The sequence below is a fragment of the Vicugna pacos genome, chromosome 11 (genome assembly GCF_048564905.1).
Source record: "Vicugna pacos chromosome 11, VicPac4, whole genome shotgun sequence".
Lineage (NCBI taxonomy): Eukaryota > Metazoa > Chordata > Mammalia > Artiodactyla > Camelidae > Vicugna > Vicugna pacos.
Genome location: NC_132997.1, coordinates 36,923,341 through 36,947,616, shown reverse-complemented (window position 1 = coordinate 36,947,616; position 24,276 = coordinate 36,923,341). Strand labels below are relative to the sequence as shown.

General features: G+C 35.8%; 1 protein-coding gene across 8 annotated transcripts in view; it reads left to right on the top strand.

Moving 5' to 3' along the window:
- MARCHF8 (membrane associated ring-CH-type finger 8) overlaps positions 1–24,276 on the top strand; it is a 136,846-nt gene that overhangs the window by 51,911 nt on the left and 60,659 nt on the right. For 5 of the 8 annotated variants that reach the window (XM_072971136.1, XM_031682393.2, XM_006216077.4 and 2 more), the window contains exon 2: positions 15,672–15,851. In XM_072971136.1, coding sequence (XP_072827237.1) covers positions 15,750–15,851 — 102 coding nt within the window. In that variant the 5' untranslated portion in view covers positions 15,672–15,749. Of the gene's footprint in view, positions 1–13,647; positions 13,724–15,671; positions 15,852–24,276 lie in introns of those variants that run through there. The other 3 variants (XM_072971135.1, XM_072971134.1, XM_031682391.2) reach the window with 3 other exon arrangements.

Below are 24,276 nucleotides of genomic sequence, written 5' to 3'. Positions count from 1 at the left end.
CTTTATTTTGAAAGAGTACATCTTCTAAGAGTTTCCCTTAAAAAGGTGCATGGGAAATTTATTTCCTGGCTGAACATTTAAGAGGATTTTGATTGACTTATTTAAAAAGATTTCTAAAACTTTAGAGTTATCTTTATTTCCCCTAGGTTTGAGTTGTTTGTTGTTGTCGCGGTTGTTGTTGTTTTGGTATGTATTATTTTGGTTCCTTTCATTTGGAGCTCTTCTCCTAAGTTTGGTCAGTAAATGAGAAAGGCCAAGAACAGTTTCTGTGAAATGGGGAGCAGAGATTGGCTTGCATTGAACTGAGTTGTGTAAGGCAAGAAAGTAAAGAACATTGTAGATAATTCAGAAAGTTTGGTTTTAGAGGGAAAGAGGATAGGAGCATTGAAAGCATTTTTACTTTTGTTTTTAAAGATGAGAGACCCCTAAAGCACTTGGAAATTCTGTATCAGTGTGGAATTTTACAAAATTTTAATAGCATCTAGTAACATAACTACTTATTGTATGCATTTTTCTTGGAAAACGGGTTCTATTACTTTGTCGATGTCAAGGAGCCTTTAGGAAGGAGAGGATGAATGGGGTAGGAGGGTGGCTGATAGAGTGGGGACCTGAAATAGCCAGGTGAGGAAGCTGCAAAGAGCCGAGGTACATCCCTAGTGCTGGGATTGCCTCTTCCTTTGAACTGCACAAAAAATTTACATAATTTATGAAAGGGTTGGGGGCCGTGGACAAGTTTATATGACTGGTGACAGAAAATTGAGGAACTTTTACAATAAGTATTTAAGCAGTAAAAATGCCTGATCTCATGGTCAGATCCATGTGGGCTCCCTTTTCACAAGGAAATCTGTTGTTGTTAAGAGAGAACAATCTTTTCTCCTCTGGTGGAAAGAAGGCTTTCACTATTTTGGAACAAGAAGTTTCCTTTATAACCATGATTAAAAGAAAAAAAAATTAGCAATAGCCCATGTTTGTTATTCTTTTCTGTAAAAGATGATGGTTCCTGCCTCAGATAGGTTTTTGCCATAGCGACAGGGACAAACATACTGAAAAAAAAGCAGCGTCAGCAACAGATAACCTCCTAAGCGCTGGACAGATGGCTCAGATTTATTGATGGTGGACAAGCACTACCCTCCCCTGTCTGCCATGTTATAATTCTATGTTCCTGCTCGCTGGCACTTCATGTTCTGAGGCTCCATTTCTGTGTGTGTGTAAAGGCCATTCCATTGCAGTTGCTTTTTGTAGGAAGTATGCAGACTGAAAATAGTGTGACATGGAAATATTAATAAAATCTTACTGTGTGTAAAGTATGAAATGATGGCAATCTGCAAAATCAGTAACTTTGGAATGAAAGTCAGATGTAGTAAAACACCATGAAGAAAGGCCAGCTATTCCCATGATATACTGTGCTGTTTTTTAAGGGAAAGCACCCTGCAAAACTATTAGAGGAGTTGCTGAAAAAATTTAAAAGGAGCATAAAACACCACCACAGTGATTGAAAACATCAGTGAGCATTCATCCTCCTACTTTATTCCTGTAAGAAAATTAAGCTTAATTTCTGCGAGGCCTTCAGAAATGTATTTCCTCACAGAAAATGAGCCCTTTTGTGGTTGTATAAATTCATCAATAATATAAAATTATGACTATTAGCAACCTGTGTGGAATGAATTGAGCTTTTAATTTTAACTCTTTAAAAATACAGATTTAAAGTATTATATTGTTACTAAAGGTTTAGAAAATAGAAAGATGAAAAGTCATTTATATCACATCATTAAACTGCTGTTGGCATTTTTAATGAGTTTCTCTCCTAATATTTATTTGCTTGCATATCTATTAACACAGTTTTAATTATAATGTATGTAGTTTTTATCACCTGATTTTTATGACACTGTGTTTCTCTTACTTCTGATGCTCAGATAATATTCCTTTGATTGTACCAGTACCACAGTTTGCTTAGCTTTTCCCTAATTTGGGGAAATTAAGGGTACTTTTAATTTTTTCTTTGTTGTACATATGTGATGTTGAAAATCTTGGGGCTTGAAGATTTTTGCATATTTTCTCATGCTTAACTTCCCAAAGGTAAGCTCTTTCCACGATTTTGAGCTCTGTTGCTCGGCATTTTTCCTGTTGGGCATTCTGAAATTACGATACTTCTGGGAGGATCATGAGAACACGGGCTCAGCACATTCTGGTCAATGATAAGTTTTGCCATATCTTTACAGAATTTTGTAAAGGAAAAAAGTGGTTCCCTGAGCTGTTGCCTTTCTTTAATTATTAAAATGTTAAGTGAGGACCCAGGCTGTGTCCTTACTTGTGAAGCAGCTGTTCCCAAGTCCTGCCCATTGATCTATAGGGATGTCAATGTTTTTTAAAAGCTATTTGTATTAACTTCTTATAAAAAGATAGTAACTTTCAGTTCTATTTACTACAAATATTTTCTGGTCTTTTTTTTTTTGCCTATTTGTGTACTTTTGCCTTTAATTTTATAGACATACCTACAACCCTTTTTCTTTTGTGTTTTTTTCCCCTATTAACTGTAGGCTTAGAAAATCAGCCTTCCTTTAGTTCTTTACTATATTAAGTTGTATTTTATTATACTTATGTGTTTTTTTACTTTTTTTTTTTACATCAAATTGATATCTGTGAATGAATTTTGAGTCTTAAATATTCTTTTCCCTTCCAGTTACATTAAGTCTTATCACATTAGGAGAAGAATTCTAGCTATATGTTAAATAATAACCGATAATATGCTTATTTTGCTTTTTAGTTTAATAAGAATGCCTCTAAGAGTTGCTGTGTGAGTGTAATGTAAACTTTTGACTGAGGTAGGTGTTTTTTCCTATAGTTATGAATTTTCCATTGCTGTTTCCTGTAAGGTTTTAAAATCCTAGATTGGTATTGGGTTTTATCATTTGCTTATAGCATCTAATGACATAAATGATTGATCTTTCAGATTTCCCTTGGAAACCAGATTCTGTGTATTCAGGTGTCACAGTATGCTGATGACTCCCAGTGTGCACTGTGTACATATCTTGGGTTTCCCACAGGCGTGTCAAGCTTAGTGTGCCAGTGGCCAACTTCTGTATCCTCCAGTCGTCTGTGCATTTGGGTCTTGTGACCGCACAGCTAGAAACCAGAGGGTGGTTAGACCCCCTCACCAGATTATGTCAGTCCTCCTTTTCATGGTCTCTCTCCTCCCTTCACGTTCTCTGTTCTAGTTCTGGCTGTGATCATTCAGTGCTGTGTGTTACAACTGGTCTCCTCATTCCTACTGCTTTTTTTTCTTTCTGTGTCTACTAGCTGCTGTTCATAGGCTTCTCATTTCTTATATGAAATGTGCTTTTGATAAAAACAGGCTTAACTTTAAGTTGTTTATTTAGAATCCCAGTCAGGATACTGTGATTCAACAACTCACAATGGGGAGGAGCAGGGCGCTGCTGGAGCCTGGTACCCTGTGAAGAAGGGTGCAGGGAGGCATGCAGACCTAGAGTGACTGTCTCTCAGGAAGGCTGCCACTGGCATCTTGTTTCTTCTCCTGGCTGCCTCTTTGTCATTTGTATTTGTCCCCAGCATTGTCGGAATGGGCAGAATCCTTCGTTTATCTTGACCATCTGGAAGGCACATAGAACAGCTTGATTGTTAAGCCATGCTGGCCATCCTCTGGATTGGACCTTCTACCTCTCCCCTTATAGGGATAGGATTGTCCGCCTGCATCCCCTCAGAGTCATGCTGCTAGAAGTCCTAAGTAAATGTCAGAAAGAACTTGAGGTCCCAGTTGTGTGCATCTTGTGTCAGACTGAGGTGTAGAAGGACAGAAAATGGTACTGAAAAGACAAAGCCAACAAGCTGGCCTTTGTGAGGCAGTGAGAGGCATCATTGAAGATGCTTGAAAAAGCAGGCTGGAAAATGTGCTGATGCTAAGAATTACCCTTATATTTGTGTTCATGGGCATAATCTTATTTGGTTTTCACAGTAACCTTGTGAACTGAGTAGAGATTATTATCTTTCCTGTTTCACAGTTGAAGACACAGAGCCTTTGAAATTCATCAGTTTGCCCAACATCACGTTAGTATATAATAGTCAGGACTTGAATTTATGTTTCTGATCACTGATTTTATGCTCTTCCTGTTACCTTTCTTAAAACTGGGAGAGTGACAGGATAGCAGTAGCCATCTCCCTATCATCTGGATAAATTACATTAAGCTACCACAAAGGAAAAATAAAATTTTATCTGTCTTAATGCATATTAATTTTCCCATATTTTAAAACAGTTTTATTGAGATATAATTTACATCCACTATAATCCACTCATTAAAGGTACAATTCTGTGGCTTTTAGTATACTTAAGAATTATGCAACCATCAACCGTAATAAATTTTAGAACGTCATTACCCTAAAAAGAAATCCTTTTAGCCATCACCGCCCCTGCCCCTCCAGCCCCTACCCCAGCCATTGGGAATCACTAATAAACTTTCTATCTATAGATTTACCTACTCTGGACATTGTATATAAATGTAATCATACAATACGTGGTCCTGCTTTCACTTAGTATACTGTTTTCAAGGTTCATCCATGTTGTAGTATGTACCCATAATTCATTTCTCTTTATTGCTAAATAATATTCTGTTACATAGATAACATTTTCTTTATACATCCATCAGTATATAAACATTTGAGTTATTTCCATATTTTGAGGAAAAGCCAGGCTATTTTCCAAAGCAGCTGCATACATTTCTACCAGCAGTGTATGAGGGTTACATTTTCTCTAACATACTTGCCAACCCTTGTCTGTTTTTAATTATAGCCGTAATTATAAAGTGCTATCTCATGGTTTTTGGTTTGAATTCTCCTGTTGGCTAACAATGTGGAACAACCCATTTTTCATTGGGTTATTTTTTTTCTTTTACTATTGAATTGCATCAGTCCTTTACATATTTTTATTTTATTTTTAACCTTATTTTATTAAACCATATGTATCCACAGAATTAATGTTTTACCATGTAATCAGTATAAAAGAATTATTAACAGGCTATTTTACATTTTTTTATACTGAGTTTTTTGAAAATTGAGGTATAATTGATTTACAATATTGTTTCAAATGTACAACATGGTGATTCAAAATTTTGATAGATTATACCCCACTTAAAGTTGTTACAAAGTAGTGGGTATTCTCCCTGTTCTGTGCAGTATATCTTTTTGTAGCTTATATATTTTATACATAGTAGTTTATGCCTCTATTCCTCTATACCTACCTTACCCCACCTCTTTGGTAACAGATTATTCCCTTTATCTGTGAGTGTGTTTCTGTTTTGTTATATTCATTCATTTGTTTTATTTTTTAGATTCCACATATAAGTAATAACATACAGTATTTGTCTTTCTGTGTCTAACTTGCTTTACTAAGCATAGGTCCATCCATGTTGTAAATGGCAAAATTCCATCTTCTTTATCCATTCATCCATTGATAGGTCCTTTGCATATTTTAGAAACAAGTCCCTTGTTACGTGATTTGCAAAAAAATTTACTCTGTTCTATGCTTGTCTTTTCACTTTCTTGATGGTATCTGTTGAAGCCCAAAGGTTTTTATTTTTATGATGTTTAGTTTTTTCATTTATTTATGTGATTTAGGGGTCTAATTCATTTTTTTTGCATGTGGCTATCTAGTTATCCCAGCACTATGTGTTGAAAAGATTATTCTTTCCTCATTGAGTGATCTTGGTACTGTTGTTGAAAAATCAATTGGCCATAGATACATGGATTTATTTCTTGACTCTAAATTCTATTCTGTTGATCTATTATTTATCCTTATTCCATTTCCATGCTTTTTTTTAAAAAAAAATTGAAGTATAATTGGCATACAATAGTATATTAGTTTCAGGTGTACAACAGTGATTTGGTATCTATGTACATTACAAAATGATCACCACAAAAAATCTAGTAACTACCTGTCATCACACAAAGTTACTACAATATTAATGACTATATTCCCCATGGTATGCTTTAAATCCCAATGACCTTTCACTTTATAACTGGACATTTTTGTACCTCCTGACCCACCTCCCCACCATCCATTTTTCCCACACTTTCCACCCCATTCCACTCTGGCCATCACCATCTGTTCTCTGATCTATGAGTCTAGTTTTGTTTTACTTGTGTGTTTATTTTGTTTTTTAGATTCTACATATAAGTGAAATCATGGTGTTTTATCTTTCTCTGATTTATTTCACTTAGCATAATACACTGAAGGTCCATCCATGTTGTTACAAATGACAAAGTTTCATTCTTTTTATAATGTATGTATTTTTATTGAAGTAAAGTCAGTTTACAATGTTGTGTCAGTTTCTGGTGTACAGCACAATAGTTCAGTCATATAGGAACATACCTATATTCATTTTCATATTTTCTTTCACCATAAGTTACTACAAGATATTGAATATAATTCCCTGTGCTATATAGTATAAACTTGTTTATCTGTTTTTTATATATTAGTTAGTATCTGCAAATCTCAAACTTTCAATTTTCCCTTCCCACCCCCGGTAACTGTAAGTTTATTTTCTGTGTGTGTGAGTCTGTTTCTGTTTTTTAAATAAGTTCTTTTTTTCCCCCATTCTTTTTCATGGCTGAGCAATATTCCAGTGTGTGTGTGTGTGTGTGTGTGTGTGTGTGTGTGTGTGTGTGTGTGTGTGTATTACATCTTCTTTATCCATTCATGTATCAATGGACACTTAAGCTACTTCCATATCTTGGCTATTTTAAATAATGCTGCAGTGAACATAGAGGTCCATATATCTTGTTGAATTACTGTTTTTGTTTTCTTTTGATGAATAGCCAGAAGTAGAATTGCTGGATTATATTCTATTCCTATTTTTAATTTTTTGAGGAACCTACGTATTGTTTTTCTTCGTGGCCACATCAGTTTACATTCCACCAGCAGTGCACAAAGTTTCCCTTTTCTCCACAATGCTTGTTTTTTGTTGTCTTTTTGATAATAGCCATTCTGACAGGTGGGAGGTGATGGTGATATCTCATTCTGATTTTGATTTACATTTTTCTGATGAATGATGATATTGAGCATTTTTTTTTTCTGTGCCCTTTGGCCATCTGTATGTTTTTGGAAAAGTGTTCAGCTCTCTTGCACATTTTTAATTGAACTATTTGGGTTTTATTTTTATGTTGCGTTGCCTGAGTTCTTTATATATTTTGGGTATTAATCTCTTATTGAATATATTATTTGCAAGTATCTTCTCCCACCCAGAAGAAGTTGCTTTTTTGTTTTGTTAATGTTTTCCTTCATTGTGCAAAAACTTTTTAGTTTAATTATTTTTGCTTTTGTTGCCCTTGCTTATAGAGTCAGATCCAGAAAAATACCGCTAAGACCATTGTTGAGGCCTAATTTTTTCCTAGGATTTTTGTAGTTTCAGGTCTTAATTCAAATATTTAATCCATTTTGAGTTAATTTTTATGTATGAAGCTTTTCGGTTTTTGCAATACCATTTGCTGAAGAGACTGTCTTTTTCCCGTTGTATATTCTCGCTTTCTTTGTTGTAGATTAATTGACCATCCATGCGTGGGTTTATTTCTGGGCTCTCTGTTCTGTTCCATTGACCTTTGTGCCTGTTTTTGTGCCAGTACCATGCTGTTTAGATTCCTTTGTAATATAGTTTGAAGTCAAGGATCATGATTCATCCAACTTTGGTCTTTCTTCAGATTACTTTGGCTATATTGGTCTTTTGTGGTCCCATACAAATTTTAGGATTATTTGTTCTAGTTCTGTGGAAAATACCATTGGTGTTTCGATAGGGATTGCGTTGAATCTGTAGATTGCCTTGGGTAGTATGGACATTTTAACAGTATTATTTTTTTCAATCCATGAGCACAGTATTTGTTTTTATTTATAGCATCTTTAGTTTCTTTCATCAATGTCTTTTTTTTAATATAACTTTTTTTATTGAGTTATAGTCAGTTTACAGTGTTGTGTAGACTTCCAGTGTAGAGCACAATTTTTCAGTTATACATGAACATACATATATATTCATTGTCACATTCTTTTTCACAGTGAGCTACCGCAAGATCTTGTGTAATCCCTGTGCTATACAGTATAATCTTGTTTATCTTCATCAATGTCTTATAGTTTTCAAAGTACAGGTTTTTCACCTCCTTGGTTAAATTTATTCCTAGGTATTTTATTCTGTTGATGCAATTGTAAATGGGATTGTTTTCTTAATTTTTTTTCCTGAGAGTTCATTATTAGTATATAGAAACATGACAGATTTATGTGTACTGATTTTGTATTCTGCAACTTAATTTATGGTTCTAACAGTTTTTTGGTGGAGTCTTTAAGGTTTTCTACATGTAGTATCGTGATATCTGCAAATAGACCAGTTTTACTTCTTAGTTTCCAATTTGGATGCTTTTTATTTCTTTTTGTTGCCTAAATCTTATGGCTAGGATTTCCAGTACTGTGATGAGAGTGTGCATCCTTATCTTGTTTCTGATCTTAGAAGAAAAGCTTTCTGCTTTTTGCTACTGAATATGTTAACTGTGGATTTGTCACATATGGCCTCTATTCTGTTGAGGTATGTTCCCTCTATACTCGTTTTGTCCAGAACTTTTAATATAAATGAGTATTGAATTTTGTCAGATGCTTTTTCTGCATCTTTGGAGATAATCATATGATTTATTTCTTCATTTTATTAATGTGATGTATCACATTGATTTGTGGATGTTCAGCCGTGCATCTCTGGAACAAATCCTGCTTGATCATGGTGTATGATTATTTCAGTGTATTGTTGAATTTGGTTTCCTTTTATTCTGTTCAGGATTTTTGCATTTATGATTCATCAAGGATATTGTCCTATATCTTGCATTTCTTGTAGTGTCTGTGTGGTCTTAGTATCAGGGTTAATAGCTGGTCTTGTAAAATAAGTTTGAAAGTTTTACCTCCTCTTTAATTTTTGGAATAGTTTGAGAAGAATGATATTAACTCTTCCTTAAATAGTCAGTGAGGCTGTCTGGTTCTGGACTTTTGTTTGTTGGGAGTTTTTTGATTACAGGTTCAATGTCATTACTAGTAATTGGTCTATTCAATTTTTCTATTTATTCGTGATTCAGTTTTGGAAGACTGTGTTTCTAGGAATTTATCCATTTCTTTTAGGTTGTCTAATTTGTTGGCCTATAACTGGTCATAGTAGTTTCTTATGATCCTCTGTGTTTCTGTGGTATCAGTTGTAACTGCTCTTTCATTTCTGAATTTATTTATTTGAGCCCTCTCTCTTTTCTTGCTGAGTCTACTTTATCTTTTCAGAGAACCAGCTCTTAGTTTCTTTGATCTTTTCTGTTGTTTTTTAAGTCTCTTTTTCATTTGTTTTTGGTCAGATCTTTATTATTTCCCTCTTTCTATTAACTTCTTTTTCTGTCTCGTTTAGGGTAAGGTTGGATTGTTTATTTGAGATATTTTTGGTTTGTTTTTCTGAGGTAGGCATGTATCTATATGAACTTCCCTCTTAGAACTGCTTTTGCTGCATCAAATAGATTTTGGATTGTTGTGTTTCCATTTTGATTTGTCTTAAGGTATTTTTTGATTGCCCCTTTGATTTCTTCATTTAGCCATTGGTTGTTTGTAATGTATTGTTTAACCTCCATGTGTTTGTGTCTTTTACAGTTTTTTCTTGTAGTTGCTTCCTAGTCTCATAGTGTTGTGGTCAGGAAAAATGCTTGATTCAATTTCAGTCTTAAATTGACTAAGCTTTATTTTGTAGCCTTGCATGTGCTCTATTCTGGAGAATGTCCCATGTATACTTGGAAGGAATGTATGTTCCACTGCTTTTGGTTGGAATGTTACATATATCTATTAAGGCCATCTGATCTACTATGTTGTTTAAGGCCAGTGTTTCCTTACTGATTTTGTCTGGATAATCTGTCCATTGAAGTGAGTGGGGTATTAAAGTCTGCTACTATTACTACATTACTGTCAATTTCTCCCTTTATATCTGTTAATATTTGCTTCATGTATTTAGGTGCTCCTATGTTGGGTGCACATATAGATAGATAGATAGATAGATAGATAGATAGATAGATAGATAATTGTTATATCTTCTTGTTGGATTGGCCCCTTTGTCATTATGTAATGCCCTTTTGTCTTTGTTTTAGTGTCTATTTTGTCTGATAGAAGTATTGCTACCCCAGCTTTCATTTCATTTTCATTTACATGGAATAGCTTTGTCCATCCCTTCTCTTTTGGTCTTTGTCTTTAGATCTGACGTGAGTCACTGATAGGCAGCATATAGATGGATCTTTTTTTTTTATTCTTTTAATCCATTCTGCCACCCTGCATCTTCTGATTGGAGGATTTAGTCTGTTTACATTTAAAGTAGTTATTGATAGATCTTTACGTTCTGCCATTTTATTAATTGTTTTCCCATTGATTTTGTAGTTCTTTTCTGTTCCCTTTTTCTTCTCTTGCTCTCTTCCCATTGTGGTTTGCATAATTTCTTTAATGTTATGTTTAGATTCTATTCTTACTATTTTTGTGGTAGGTTTTTGGTTTGTGTTTACTGTGAGTTTCATATATAGCAACCTATACATTCAAAACAGTCTGTTTTAAGTTGATAGTCACTTAAGTTCAAATGTATTTTAAAAGCACTATGTTTTTACTCCCATCCGCCATGTTTTATTTTTTGACATCTTATTTTATATCTTTTTATTTTGTGTGTCCCTTAACTGTATATTGTAGTTAAAATGTCCTTTGGCCATCATACTAGCTTTTATAAGTGGTTAGTCTGCTATATTTACTATATATTTGCCTTTACCAGTGAGGTTTTTTCTTTCATATATTTCATTTCTAGTTGTGGCCTTTTCTTTTTAGCTTAAAGGAATCTTTTTAACATTTCTTGTTAGGCTGTTTTGGTAGTGAACTCCTTTAGCTGTTGTTTCTCTTGGAAACTCTTTATCTCACTTTCCTTTCTGAATGACAGCTTTGCCAAATAGAGTTTTGTCCGTTGGAAATTTTTTCCTTTGAGCACTTGGAAAATCTCATGCTGCTCCCTTCTGGCCAGCAAAGTTTCTGCTGAAAAATCATCTGATAGTCTTATGTGAGTTCCCTTGTATGTAACTAGTTCTTTTTCTCTTGCTACTTTTAAGATTCTCTCTTTAACTTTTGCCATTTTAAGTATAATTTGTCTTGGTGTGGACCTCTTTGGGTTCATCTTGTTTGGGGCTCTCTGTACTTCCTGGGCCTGGATGTCTGTTTCTTTCTCCAGGTTAGGGAGATTTTCAGCCATTATTTCTTCAAATATGTTTTCTGCCTCTGTCTCTCTTCTCCTTCTGGGACCCTTATAATGCAGATGTTAGTGTGCCTGATGTGCCATGGGTCCCTTAAACTATCTTCATTTTTAAAAATTCTTTTGTTCTTTTTGCTGTTCTGTTTGGGGATTTCCACTACCCTGTCTTCCAGGTCGCTGATCTGTTCTTCTGTATCACTTACTCTCCTACTGATTTCCACTGGTGTGTTTTTCAGTGCAGCTACTGTATTCTTCAGCTTTGTGTTCTGTTTGTAACTTTCTTATATTTTCTGTGTCTTTGTGAAATTTCTCACTGCGCCTCTCCTTTGTTCTCCCAGGTTCACTGAGCATTTTATTATCATTACTCTGAATCCTATCAGATAAATTACTTATCTTCATTCCAGTAAGATGTTTTCCTGGAGTTTTATCTTGTTTTTCCATCTGAGACATGTTCCTCCATTTCCTCATTTTGTTGGACTCTCTGTGTGTGTTTTCTGCATATCATGTGAAGCAGTTATCTCTCCCTGTTTTGAAGGGGTGGCTCAGTGTGGGAGATGAACTGTAGCGATTAACCTTGCCCTAGGTCTTGATTGTCTTTTGAATTATCTCTCCACTTGTTTCAGTCTATGGGATCCAGAAACACAGTCCTCCCTTAAGCCTGAGCCTATGCTCAAGGGGTTCCCCTGTGTGGGTTGTGCATGCCTGTTGGCTCCGGTGTGGCTGTGTGAGTGGAATTGGGGTGTGGCTGCTCCCCTGCTGCATCTATTGGTGCTGTGGCTTGAGCAGTGTCCCTCTGTGGGGCAGGGCTGCTCACACACCACGGTTAGCAGGTTAGAATGAGAGTGCAAAAATGGTGACTGCCTGTGCTGGCAAGGTAAAGGGAGCCTGTAAACATGGCATCTGCCAGCATTCCATCCTCAGAGAGTCCCAGCAAAAGTCTGCCCCCTCTGACAGACGTTTTAAGATTAGTTAAGTGAATTTCCTTCACATATGGTTTTAGCTCTTTACATGCTGCTGCTCTTTGCTCTGGGTCCTGGGATGAGTGGCTCTTTGCGCAAGCCGTTTAAGAGCAGAGTCTTGATTCCTTGCAGTCCTGTGTTTCCCTCAACATAAGCCCTGTTGTTGGTTTTCAAAGCCAGATATTTTTGGGGTTCTTCTTGCTGATGCAGGACCCAAGGGTTTGTGGTGCCTGGTGTGGGTACAAACCCCTTGGTCCTCAGGGAGAAGCTCCATTTATTTATTTGTCAGCTGATTGATTTGTTGATTGATTTATTGAGCTTCCTCTCCATTGTGGATCACCGCATCATGGTTGGGGTTTTTGGTGAGAACATGCCTTTCCTACCCATCTTGATGTGGCCCTTTTATCCTTTATTGTGAAGCAGGTGTTCAGGTAGTTCTCAGGTTCTTTTCAGAGGGATTTGTTACACGTATTTGTTGGGTCTGTGGGAGGAGGTAAGTTTAGGATTTTTCTATCTCACCATCTTAACCCAGTTCCACACTTGGTTTGCCTGCCCTTTCTTTATAGTAAGTTTTGAAATTGGGCAGTGTGAATTCTCCAACTTTGTTCTTTTTCAAAATTGTTTTGGGTTTTCTGGGTCGATATGAATTTTAGCATCAGCTTGTCCAGTTTCTGTAGAGAAGTCAGCTGGGTTTTTGATAGGGGTTGCTTTATCTATAGATCAATGGTGGGAGAATTGCTGTCTTAACAATAGTAAGGCTTCTGATCCATGAACAGGGTGTATTCATTTCCATACTCTTAACCAACCAGTTTTGTCAGTCCAGTTCTTCTAGATGTGGATGTTCATATTAGGTGTGTTGTATCTTGCAAGTTAGCATTAGTAGGATTGAAGTCCTCATGCCTGGGGCTTAACTGTTGCTCTTAATTAAACATGACTTGAATTGATACAAAGTAATATTTGGAAATTATGCCAAAATATTATGAGTAATATCTGCTTTATGTAAGTAATACCTGCTTAAAAAGTGGCGTGATTTGTTTTGTAGTTTGGTTTTAAAAATTATCATTTTTATCCTGAGTATGTCTGACATAGGAGAGGGATTGCTTTAGGCAAACTTTCAGATCTCTTACCTGGAGATAGGGGTGCATATCGGAAGAGTAGCTTATATGGCTGTAAGGAAGGAGGTCCTTTAAAACTGCAGAAAAATTTAAAACCCTCTCATATTTGTGTGTCTGTAGCCTAAATAGTCTTCCCCAGGCTTGTCATGGTCATGTATCAATGATGTAATAATGATGATTACATACCAGAAGCACCAAAGACAGCTATTCGTAGAGGGGCGGCCTCTACGAATGATTAGTTTGACTGAGTATTCCAGTAAGCCACATGGAGTTTGTCATCTCTAACAGAGGACTTTAATGCATTAGTGATGAAAAACTGCTCACTGCTGACTGTTGTGATCTTCCAGAGAATTGTAAGACAGCACAGCAGTGAGTGAGTGCCTCGTGCCTTGTGTAATATGGACACATATATTTAGACCATTTGGGCACAGTGCTCCATCTTGTGTCAGCCTCATCATCAGAAGCCTGAGATAGAGGAGGGGATGTGTGATATCTAGACACTAACATTTTATTTATTATTGATTATAATAGCCAGACACTAACATTGCTTACTCTGTTCTCCTGTTTTACTGCTTATCAGTGATCATCCAGCTATTACAAAACTAGACTTTTTAAAACCAGAATTTTTTTTAGCTTATTTTCTGTGTGTGTTGATCCCTTCTGGTTTCCTTTTCCTTCCTGTAGCTTGTTGATCAGAGAGTCCTGTAAAAGAAATCAATTTTGTGAGTCCTGTTGCTCCTTATTCAGTTTGGTTAGTAACACTGTCAGAGGTGGGACCAGCCACAGAAACACCTACCATTGGTCCAGAGCATAGTTTTGGGAGAGATGGGATAAATGGCCGCACGTCAGATGTGAACTTAGGGTTGTCAGGCCCTGTCGTTTGCCCTCCCTGCCTACCACCTCACCTCCAATACACAGTTAATAAATGAAAATCCCCATATCAGAGATTCATTCTTTTGAGTTAAGACTTCCATCCTTTGTTAAAATTCAAACAGCATGAAATATTATACTTTATTGATAATTTATTTTTAAATTGTTTTTGTGTACAGAGTTTGCTAGATCTCAGTGGGTGCAGAGGGAGAGAGAGAGAGAGCACACAATTCAGTTACTGGGCACTTTGGAGGAATGTCTTAGAAAACCAGAGGAAAAAAGGCAGGAGGTGCCTGGAATCATGAATATAGCTTATTCAGACACTATTATTTTAACCTAAGGGCAGCCTTTTCATGGTTCCAGGAATGTCCACAAGAGCCCTCATCTTCCCTGGAATTTTCTTTAAGAGTAGGGTTAGCAAACTAGAGGCCCATGGACCAGATCTAGTCTGCCACCTATTTTTGTAAGTAAACTTTTCATTGTAACATAACCATTCTCATTCATTAACACACTCACTGCAGCTGCTCTCACACTATGTTGGCAGAATTGAGTAGTTATAACAATGCTTAAAATATCTGGTGCTTTACAGGGAAAGTTTGCCCATAATTGGTCTAGAGAGTCTAGACTTTTAGAATGTAAGCATGGATCATAGATACCTTAAATATATTTTAGACTTTTTAACTTTTAATCTTACCATTGTGTGGACTCAAGGGCAGTGATTTTAAGGAAGGATCCCTACTTATATCAGGATGAATGCTTGTTTAAGAAAAAAATGTGTATTAGAGACTTTTATGTACTTTACATGAATATGTCTCAGTGCATCAAGAAGCGGTACAGAATTGTGTTCAATCTGGAAACAACCCATTTCTCAAAAATGAAAAGAAATATCAGTGTAATGAAGCAATATTGCCAGGTGTATTTTACAGAAGAAGATGAAAAGAACTGTTATTTGGTATTATAAATGGGTGTGGCCCATTCTTTATTAACAGTGACCTTAGACTGTAAAAGTCATCATCTATTTGGTTTTGACTCATTTGACTTTCTTTGCAAAAATGTTCTTTCAGGTAGGATGCAATGAAGTAATGTATAGTGTAGAAAAATAAATCTGGATATCTGGAAAAAAATAAAAAATGTGTAACTTCAAAAATATGCAAAAAAAAGGATGACACTGTTGTGTTTAAAAAGTAGCTACTGAAAAATTAATATCTGATTATACAAGTACTTGATCCACCAGCTTCTTTCAGGTACTCACATCTTATCACATGAGAAAAATGTTACAGCTTCCCCCATAGACATTCATCTTCTATCATTTTTGAAGACCAAGTATTTATGTTAGACATTGTAATTTATTTAAGTATAAATATGAATATAAATATAAAATGCTAATCTCACTGTTGGAAATTTGAAAAGTGTTATAGCTCACTTATGTCCTGTCTTCCCTTCTCTCTCAGCCTGACGTCCATGGCCCAAAATGACTCTACCACTGGAGACCTTCTTCCGTAAAGAGGAAGACCAGACAGGAGGTTGGGATGAGCATGCCACTGCATCAGATCTCTGCCATTCCATCCCAGGATGCCACCTCTGCTAGAGTCTACAGAAGTAAGACCAAAGACAAGGAGAGGGAAGAGCAGGTATTGGGGGAATACCCTTTTTAGTTTCATTATTTTTGTTCTTTCATTAAATAGAGTCTAGAATAAGCTCTGACGATCAAGGTCTTTTCCGAATATACTAAAAAAAGCATATGATTTAAACAGTTTTGCTCAGAAGAAGTCATCTTTGTATAGATTTCTAGGTTTTCAGATTTTGCAGTCACCTTATTCTGCCATGGTTATACATGGCTTATTTATCTTCATTGGTTAAATCTACCTGATTATTTCTGGTAAATCACTGAGGAAAATTTCTTTGGATTCTCAGAACATGATGCAAAGGATAAAATTATTTGAATAAAAATGTATGCCTTGTATATACTGGTCTCTGCCTACTGCTGGAATGTCATCTTTAATATCACAGAGCCTGTCTCTGCCCTCATATGGCTTTTGATCTGGCCTGGACAATTAAATATGCATAAGAGGTCAGTATAAAGTCAGTGATGGTGGAAGTTCAAGACAACTTAATCCCAGCCCAAGGAGTCAGTAATGGCTTCCTTGAGAAAGTAACATTTATATTGAGAACCCAAACAGTGACCTGGAGTTGGTTAGGAGAAAGATAGAGTGTTCCTGGGACATGCTGAAAGGCCAAAGTTTACAGCAAGGTGAATCTGAAGATATTAAAATAGAATAACTGGAACATAAAGGTTGAATGGGTAGTGGCAAAATAGGAGACTGCAAAAGTTATAGGAGTTACCATAAGGAGTTTGGATTTATTTTTGCAGAAGAATGAATGATCAGATTTGTGTTCTTAAATTTTTCATCCAGCCTGCAGTTTGGAGAGTGAATTGAATGAGAGCCAGGAGACTAGTCAGAGGATTATTTAATAGTCTACTTAGGCCAGGTTTGACAAACTTTCTGTAAAAGGCCAGATAATGAGTATTTTAGACCTTGTGGATCAGCTCTGCCGTTGTAGCATGAAAACAACCGAAGACAGTATATAAATGAATGAACATGACTATGTTCTAATAAAACTGTTTTTACAGTAACAAGTGACGGGTCAGATTTGGCCTGTAGGCTGTAGTTTGCTGATCTCTGGCCTAGGGAAAAGTTGATGGTGACTCTGTCTAGGATAGGTGTAGTGGGGATAGGGAGATACTTCGATTATTAATCCAGTGCACTGATGATTGCATGTGGGAGGGACGGGGAGGAATCAGAGATTACCCCTGCTGCCTTTTTGCCTGTACAATGTGCTTTACAGACATTTACTCATTAGTTCTTATAGCATTCCTATTTTAAAGTGAAAATCTTTGCCCAAGACTCTGAAGAATCCTTGTTAAATCAAGAATTGATGTCTTATTTGAAGATGATTTATTATAGTTGATGCGACACCATTCTTTCCATTATTACATAAAGAATAAAAAAAACTATCATATTTCTTAAAGTACATAGACTGTGGAAAATGAAAATGTGCCTTGTAAATTGAAAATGACCCCAAATTCTTAGTTCATATTTTTCTTTTTTCCCATCGGTTGTACTGTCAACTGCACCCTTTCTATTCTGCTAAGCTCTTAGGAACGCAGCCAGTATCGGTTGAAGTGCTAACTAGGGGCAGTGGTAGGGGAGATGGTTTCTGGACGTCGTATTTTTGGTATTTTATTTTTTTCAGCTTCAGAGAGATAAGAGAATACCCTAAAATATCTTTCCCATATTCTGTCAATTTTCATTTGAGTTAATAGTCTTTTTTAAAGATTCAGTTAAATTAACAGTCTTTTCTTAAAATCCTTCTTAACCTAAATTGACTTTTAAATATCACTAAACAGAACATTTCCTTAGTTTAGGGTGCTTGTCTATGCCAAGCTGAGGCTGTTAGTTCCCTATTCATTGTAGTGTTGAATTCGGACAGCAGATGGTGGGAATTTCTTGGTATGTATGTGTATGAGGGACTGTATATGTATTTGTTTGGAATAGAGAAAGGAGGATGTCCAACATTTTAGTCCAGGAAGAGAGGTCCTGTTTGTATAAAACTGCATTGTAGATATGTTGTAGATGGGTATTCAATAAATACGTACTGAATTAATCTGTTTGATGAGGTTTTTATGGTTTAAATAAGTAGCATTAACCAGCTATTTTGTGGAACTGGAATTTTGACTGGCATTGGGAAGAAGAACCACCCTGCCCCACCTTAGTGTAGGGAATAGTTTGAATACCTGATGGCAGTTCTGGGAATCAGGGTGCCAGAGTGAGGGGGCAGGTAGTGGAAGAAGAGCTGAGGCAGGAGCCACATGAGAGTTTTGGCAGCAGCTGGCACAGTGCTGAATGAAAATGATTGTTGTAGGTTTCTCAACCCTGAAATGTGATAGTAGGAGTAGTTCGGAAGGTAAGTTTTTGTCCAGTGGAGCCTTTTCCCCTTTATCCAGTTCCCCTGGCATAATGAGTTCAAAACAAAATCCTTTGGTACTATTTTTGATCCTCCTGTGCTTAGGAGTGGAAAAGAGCAAGGCAGGAGAAGCTACACAGAGGCACCCCTTCTTTCCATCCCATCATCCACTGTTCTCAGAACCGGAAAGATTATAACGTGAGACAGATTATTACATCAGTAACAATTGTATTCCTTTTGAATCTTGTGAGAAGAGAAGAACATTGCAGTTTATGCAGAATCAAATAATGTAACTGTTAACCTTGACACGGTTTTACCTAGGCTTGTCAGCTGCATGGCATGATTCTCTCTAGTACCCACTGCATGAGCCCTTATCTGCAATTCTGAGAGTTAATGACTTAACACAGTAGTCAATACAGTTGATGAACAAATGAATAAATTCAGTTTTAATGATATGGGGGCTACTATGGGGTAAGAGGAGTGTTTTGCAGTCTGTAAAAGGATTTCTGCTGCTGTTATTTATAAACTGGGTGTTTCTTGAGTATTTTTTTCTTAGTGTTTTGTAAGTGTTGATCGACTGCCATTAGACTCTGGTATGCGTTTAGAAATCTAATGTGGTGGTTATTTGTAGTCTTTCAAAAGAAACATATTCTTTATAGTTTTTTTTGGAGAATGCTTTCTTCTTACAGTGTGAGGAGTTACTGGTTAATGTCTTACTGTTCTTGGCTATCTTTGGTTCTTGGGGATTTTTGAGCCTTTCAGTCCTTTTTCAATTCTGAAACCTTTTCTTCTACCTTTCATGATGAACTCTAAACTCTGGTCCTCTAAGGCATTGCTGCTAGTGGTTAAATTTCCATATTCTCTTGACTATTGTATTTTCTCAGATTCATTCCCCTTAGTTGTATACTATAGCCCTTTGGAATTGACCTTTTCCAAATTGCCCTATTTTGCCGACTCAGTACTGCTGATTTTTGCTTCTTCCTCTGTCCAGTGAGGTTCTTAATTGATTTGTTACCATCTGATTGCTTTTTCATTGATTTCTTGTTTAGAGTTACTCTCTATCTTGTGGTTTGACATACCTCTTTATGTTTTTTGAAATTATTTTTGTTTTGTTTTGTTTTGAAATAGTTTTGTTAAGGTATAATTGACATACAATAAACAATATATATTTAAAGCATACAGTTTGGTAAGTTGTGACGTATATATACACACACGTGAAACTGTTTCCACAATCAAGATTGTGAACACATCCATCACTCCCAGAAGTTTCCTCATGCCCCTTGGTAATCCCTCACTCCCACCCCTCTCCAACCTTTTCCTCAAGTAATTGATCTGTTTTCTTTCACTACAGATTAGTTTGCATTTTCTAAAATTTTATATAGATGGTATCATACATTATATACTCTTTTTTGTCTAGCTTTTAATTCTTTTGAGATTCATTGAATTTATGTTTATCAGTAGCTTGCTCCTTTTTTTTTTTTTTTTTTTTTTTTTTTTTTTTTTTGCTGAGTAGTATCCATTGTATGGACCTACCACAATTTGGTTATTCATTCTCCTGTTGATGGACACTTGGATTGTTACCAATTTTTGGCTATTACAAATAAGGCTGCTGTCAACATTCGTACAAGCCCTTACCTAGACATATATTTCCTTTCCCTTGGGTAAATTCCTAGGAATGGGACTATATGGTACATGTATGTTTAACTTTTTAAGATACAAACTGCCGAACTGCCAAACTTTTCCAAAGTGATTACACTCTTTTACATTCTTACTAGGAGTATGAAAGTTCCAGTTTTTCTGTATCTCCAGCAACATTTGGTTTGGGCGTCTATTTTAACCATAAGTTTGTTTTCTATGTCTGTGTATCTGTTCCTGTTCTGTAAATAAGTTCACTTGTGTCTTTTTTTTTAAGATTCCAGATATAAGTGATATTATATGATATGGTATTTTTCTTTCTCTTTCTGGCTTACTTCACTTAGGATGATGATCTCTAGGTCCATCTATGTTGCTGCAAATGGCATTGTTTTATTCTCTTTCATAGCTGAATAGTACTCCATTATTTAAATATACCACAACTTCTTTATCCAGCCATCTGTTGAGAGACCTTTAGGTTGTTTTCATGTCTTGGCTATTTTAAATAGTGCTGCTGTGAATGTTGAGGTGCATGTGGTATTAGGGGGAAAGCATTCATTCTTCAACATTAAGTAGGATGTTAGCTTTACGTTTTTTGTATATAGTTTTCATCATGTTGAAGGAGTTCCTATCTGTTTCTAGTTTGCTGAGAGTTTTGCTCAGGACGAGGGTCATGAGTTTTGTCAAATGTTTGTTTTGTGTCTTGTCACCAATAAACAAAGCTGTATACTAGTTAAAGTGGGAAGGATGGAGTTTATTCAGTAATAACTATTGCAATAGGAAGGAGAGTCCAGTGTGAACTGAATTCATCTTATTCTTGTCTGGCAGTGACTAGGATGTTTGAAAGTAGAATGAGAGAGTAGGAAGGAGAAATGAATGGGGAAAAAAGTGGGAGCTTGAGCAGAGTCAGGGTTATAGAAATTTATAAAAACCTGGAAAGGCATTTGGTCATTGTGATTAAGCCATCTGGGTTTGCTAACTGGTATGTATTATAGTTGGGCTCCTACCCTCCCACAGAGATTGGGAGACAGAGGCTGTATCTTCAGGTGTTTACTGGAACAAACAGTAAATGCTTTTGGCAGTGTTGAGTTTTCTCACTTAATATCTTAGGTTGGAGTCATCATCCTAAGGACACGGCCATGAGAAGTTAGAAGCTATGCTAGTATTAGTGCAAGAGTTTAGGAGGAGTCATTATGTGCCAAGAGTTTTTGCAGTTCTCAGTCTTACTGCAATGATCATATGGGTTTTATTTTTTATTTTGACTGTTAGTCAGGGATCTTCAGAGAAACAGAACCAAAAGAATACCTCCCTATGTATCTTTCCATATCTTATATGTGCATATAAGTATATAGGTACCGTATATATATATATATGGAGATTTATTATAGGAGTTGGCTCACATGGTTGTGGAGGCTGAGAAATCCCACCACCTGCTATCTGCAAGCTGAAGAACCAGGGAGGCTGGTGTAAGTCCAAAAACCAGGGAGGCAGAGGATGGAATCTTGATGTGATTCCAAAGGCCAGAGTCTGAAGGGCTGAGAACCAGGAGCACTAATACCCAAGGGCAGTACAAGATGGATGTTCCAACTCAAACAAACAGAAATTCACCCTTCCTCCACATTTTTGTTCTATTCAGACCCTCAGTGGATTGTGTGATGCCCACTCACATCAGTGAGGGCTACCTTCTTTTCATTCAAATGCTAATATCTTCTGGGAGAATTCTCACAAACCTTCCCCAAAATACTTTAACCAGCTATCTGGGTATCCCTTAGCCCATTCAAGTTGACACATAAAATTAACTATCACAGTTTGCTAACACAACAAAGGTTGATTTTTTTTTTAATGTACCAACCTTATATTTCTAATATAAACCACACTTGGTTATGATGTATTATCATTTTTATGTATGACTGGATTTGAATTGCTAACATTTTGTCTTGAATTTTTGCATCTGTGTTCAAAAGGAGTATTGGTTCATAGTTTTATTTGATTACAATGCTTTTGTCTGATTTTGTTATAAGGATAATGTTGTTCTCATTCAATGATTAGGGAATTATTTACTCCTCTTTAATATTTTAGAAGAATTCAAATGGAATTGGTATTATTCTTTTTCCTTAAGTCTTGGTAGAATTAACCAGTGAAACCATTTGGATCTGGAGAATTTTTGTGAGAAAGTTTCAAACTACAATATCAATATCTTTAGCTAATATAAGCCTATTTAGGTTATATGTTTCTTCTTGAATGCACTTTTATAGTTTGCATCTTTCATGGAATTGGTCGGTTTCATTGTTGACTTTATTGGCATAAAATCTTTCATAATGTTCCTTTATTGTGTTAGTCTGTTGAGGCTGCTATAACAAAGCACTTCAGACTGCCTACTTCAAACAACAGAAATTTATTTCTCACAGTTTCAGAGGCTGGGAGTTCCATATCAGGGCACCAGCACGATTGGATGAGGGCCGTCTTCCGGGTTGCAGATATCTTGTTATATCATCACGGGGGTTGAGGGGGAGGAAGAGAATATTTCTAGGGTTTCTTTTATAAGTATATTAATCCATTCATGAGAGCTTTACTTACATGACCTAATCACTTCCCAAAGGCCCCACTTCCTGATACTATCACATTGGGCGTTAGGATTTCAACATATGAGCTTGAGTTTTGGGGGGACACAGGCATTCAGCCTATAGAGCTTAGCATTTTGATATCTTTAGAATCTGTTGTGACATTGCTTTCATTCTTGATGCTGGTAATTTGTGTCTTTGCTTATATTTTTTGATCTGGCCAGAGGTTTATCAGTTTTATTGATCTTCTCAAAGAATTCTTTTGGTTCAGAGATTTTCTTTTGTCTGTCTGTTTTCTATTTCTTTCATTCCTGCTTTGATATTTATTATCTTCTTTCCTCTGTTTCCTTTGAGTTTAATTTGCTCTTCTTTTCCTAACTTTTTAAGGTAGAGGCCAAGGTTATTTGAGACTTTTCTTATTTTCTGTTATAGGTATTTAGTAATTATAAATTTCCCAAATTCTGCTTTCATGGCATCCCACAAATTCTCTATATTGTTTCATTTTCATTCAGTTCAAAAAATACTTTCTAATCTCCCTTTTGATTTCTTCTTTGATCCATGGGTTATTTTAAGTGCATTATCTAATTTCCAAAATTTCTGGACTTTCCAGAGATCTATTTAGTTCCATTTTGATCTGAAAACATATTTTAAATAACTTAAATCCTTTTAAATTTATCCAAACTTGCTTCATTGTGCAGAATATTGTCTCTTTTGATAAATGTTCTGTGTATGTTAAAGAAAAATGTGTATTCCACTGTTGTTGAATGGAGTGTTCTATAAATGTCAGTCATGTCAAGTTGATTGATAGTGTTTTCAAGTCTGCTGTAGCCTTGCAGTCTACTTGTTCTGTTAGTAGAAAGAGTGGTCATTAAACTGCTGACTATAATTGTGGATTTTTCTGTTTCTCCTTATAGTTATACCAATTTTCCTGTGTGTATTTGATGCTCTTTTATTAGGTGCATAAACATTTAGAATTGTTTGGTCTTTATAAATTAACCTGCTTATTATTATCCCTGGTGATTATATTCTTTGCTCTGAAGTCTACTTTGATGATAGTATAGGCACTACAGCTTTCTTTTGATTAGTGTTGGTATGGTATCACCTTTTCTATCTTTTTACTTTTCACCTGTGCCTTTATATTTAAAGTGCTTTCCGTGTCAGCAAAATATGATTGGGTCTTTTTATCCAGTCTGACAATCTCTCTCTTTATTTGGGTGTTTAGACCATTTATATCTAATGAGATCATTGATATGGTTAGATTAAGCCTTCCTATTTGCTTTCTGCTTGTCCTGTCTGTTCTTTGCCTCCCTTTTCATTCCTTTTCTGCCTTTTAAAAAACTGAGTATATAAGAGTTAATTTTTTTCATCCTTTTTGGCTTGTAAGCTATAACTCCTTATTTCGGTGGTTTTCAATTTTATTAATTTTATTTTTTTAGGGTTATAGCATAAATCTTTAGCTTGTCACAATGTACCTTCAATTGGTACTATGGTACTTCAAGAGTACTATAAGAATCCTATACTTTAGTATAGTGTACTTTTATTTCTCCCCTCCTCGTCTTTAAGCTGCTGTTATCATACATTTTTATTATATATACGTTATAAACCCCAGAATACAATGTTACAATTTTTTAAACACTTTTCTCTTTAAGGAGATTAAAATAATAAGAAAAAACATCTATTTACCCTTATGTAATGTAACTGCCATTTCTGGTGTTCTTCATCTCTTTGAGTAGAGCCGTATTTCTGTTTGTCATTTTCCTTCTGTGTGAAGGACTTCCTTTAACACTTCTTCTATTGTGACTTGGCTGGTAATGACTTCTTTTAACTTTCTTTTTTGTTTTCTTCATTTCTTATGTCTGGGGTTTGTTGAGCTTTGTGGATCTATGGGTTTACAGTT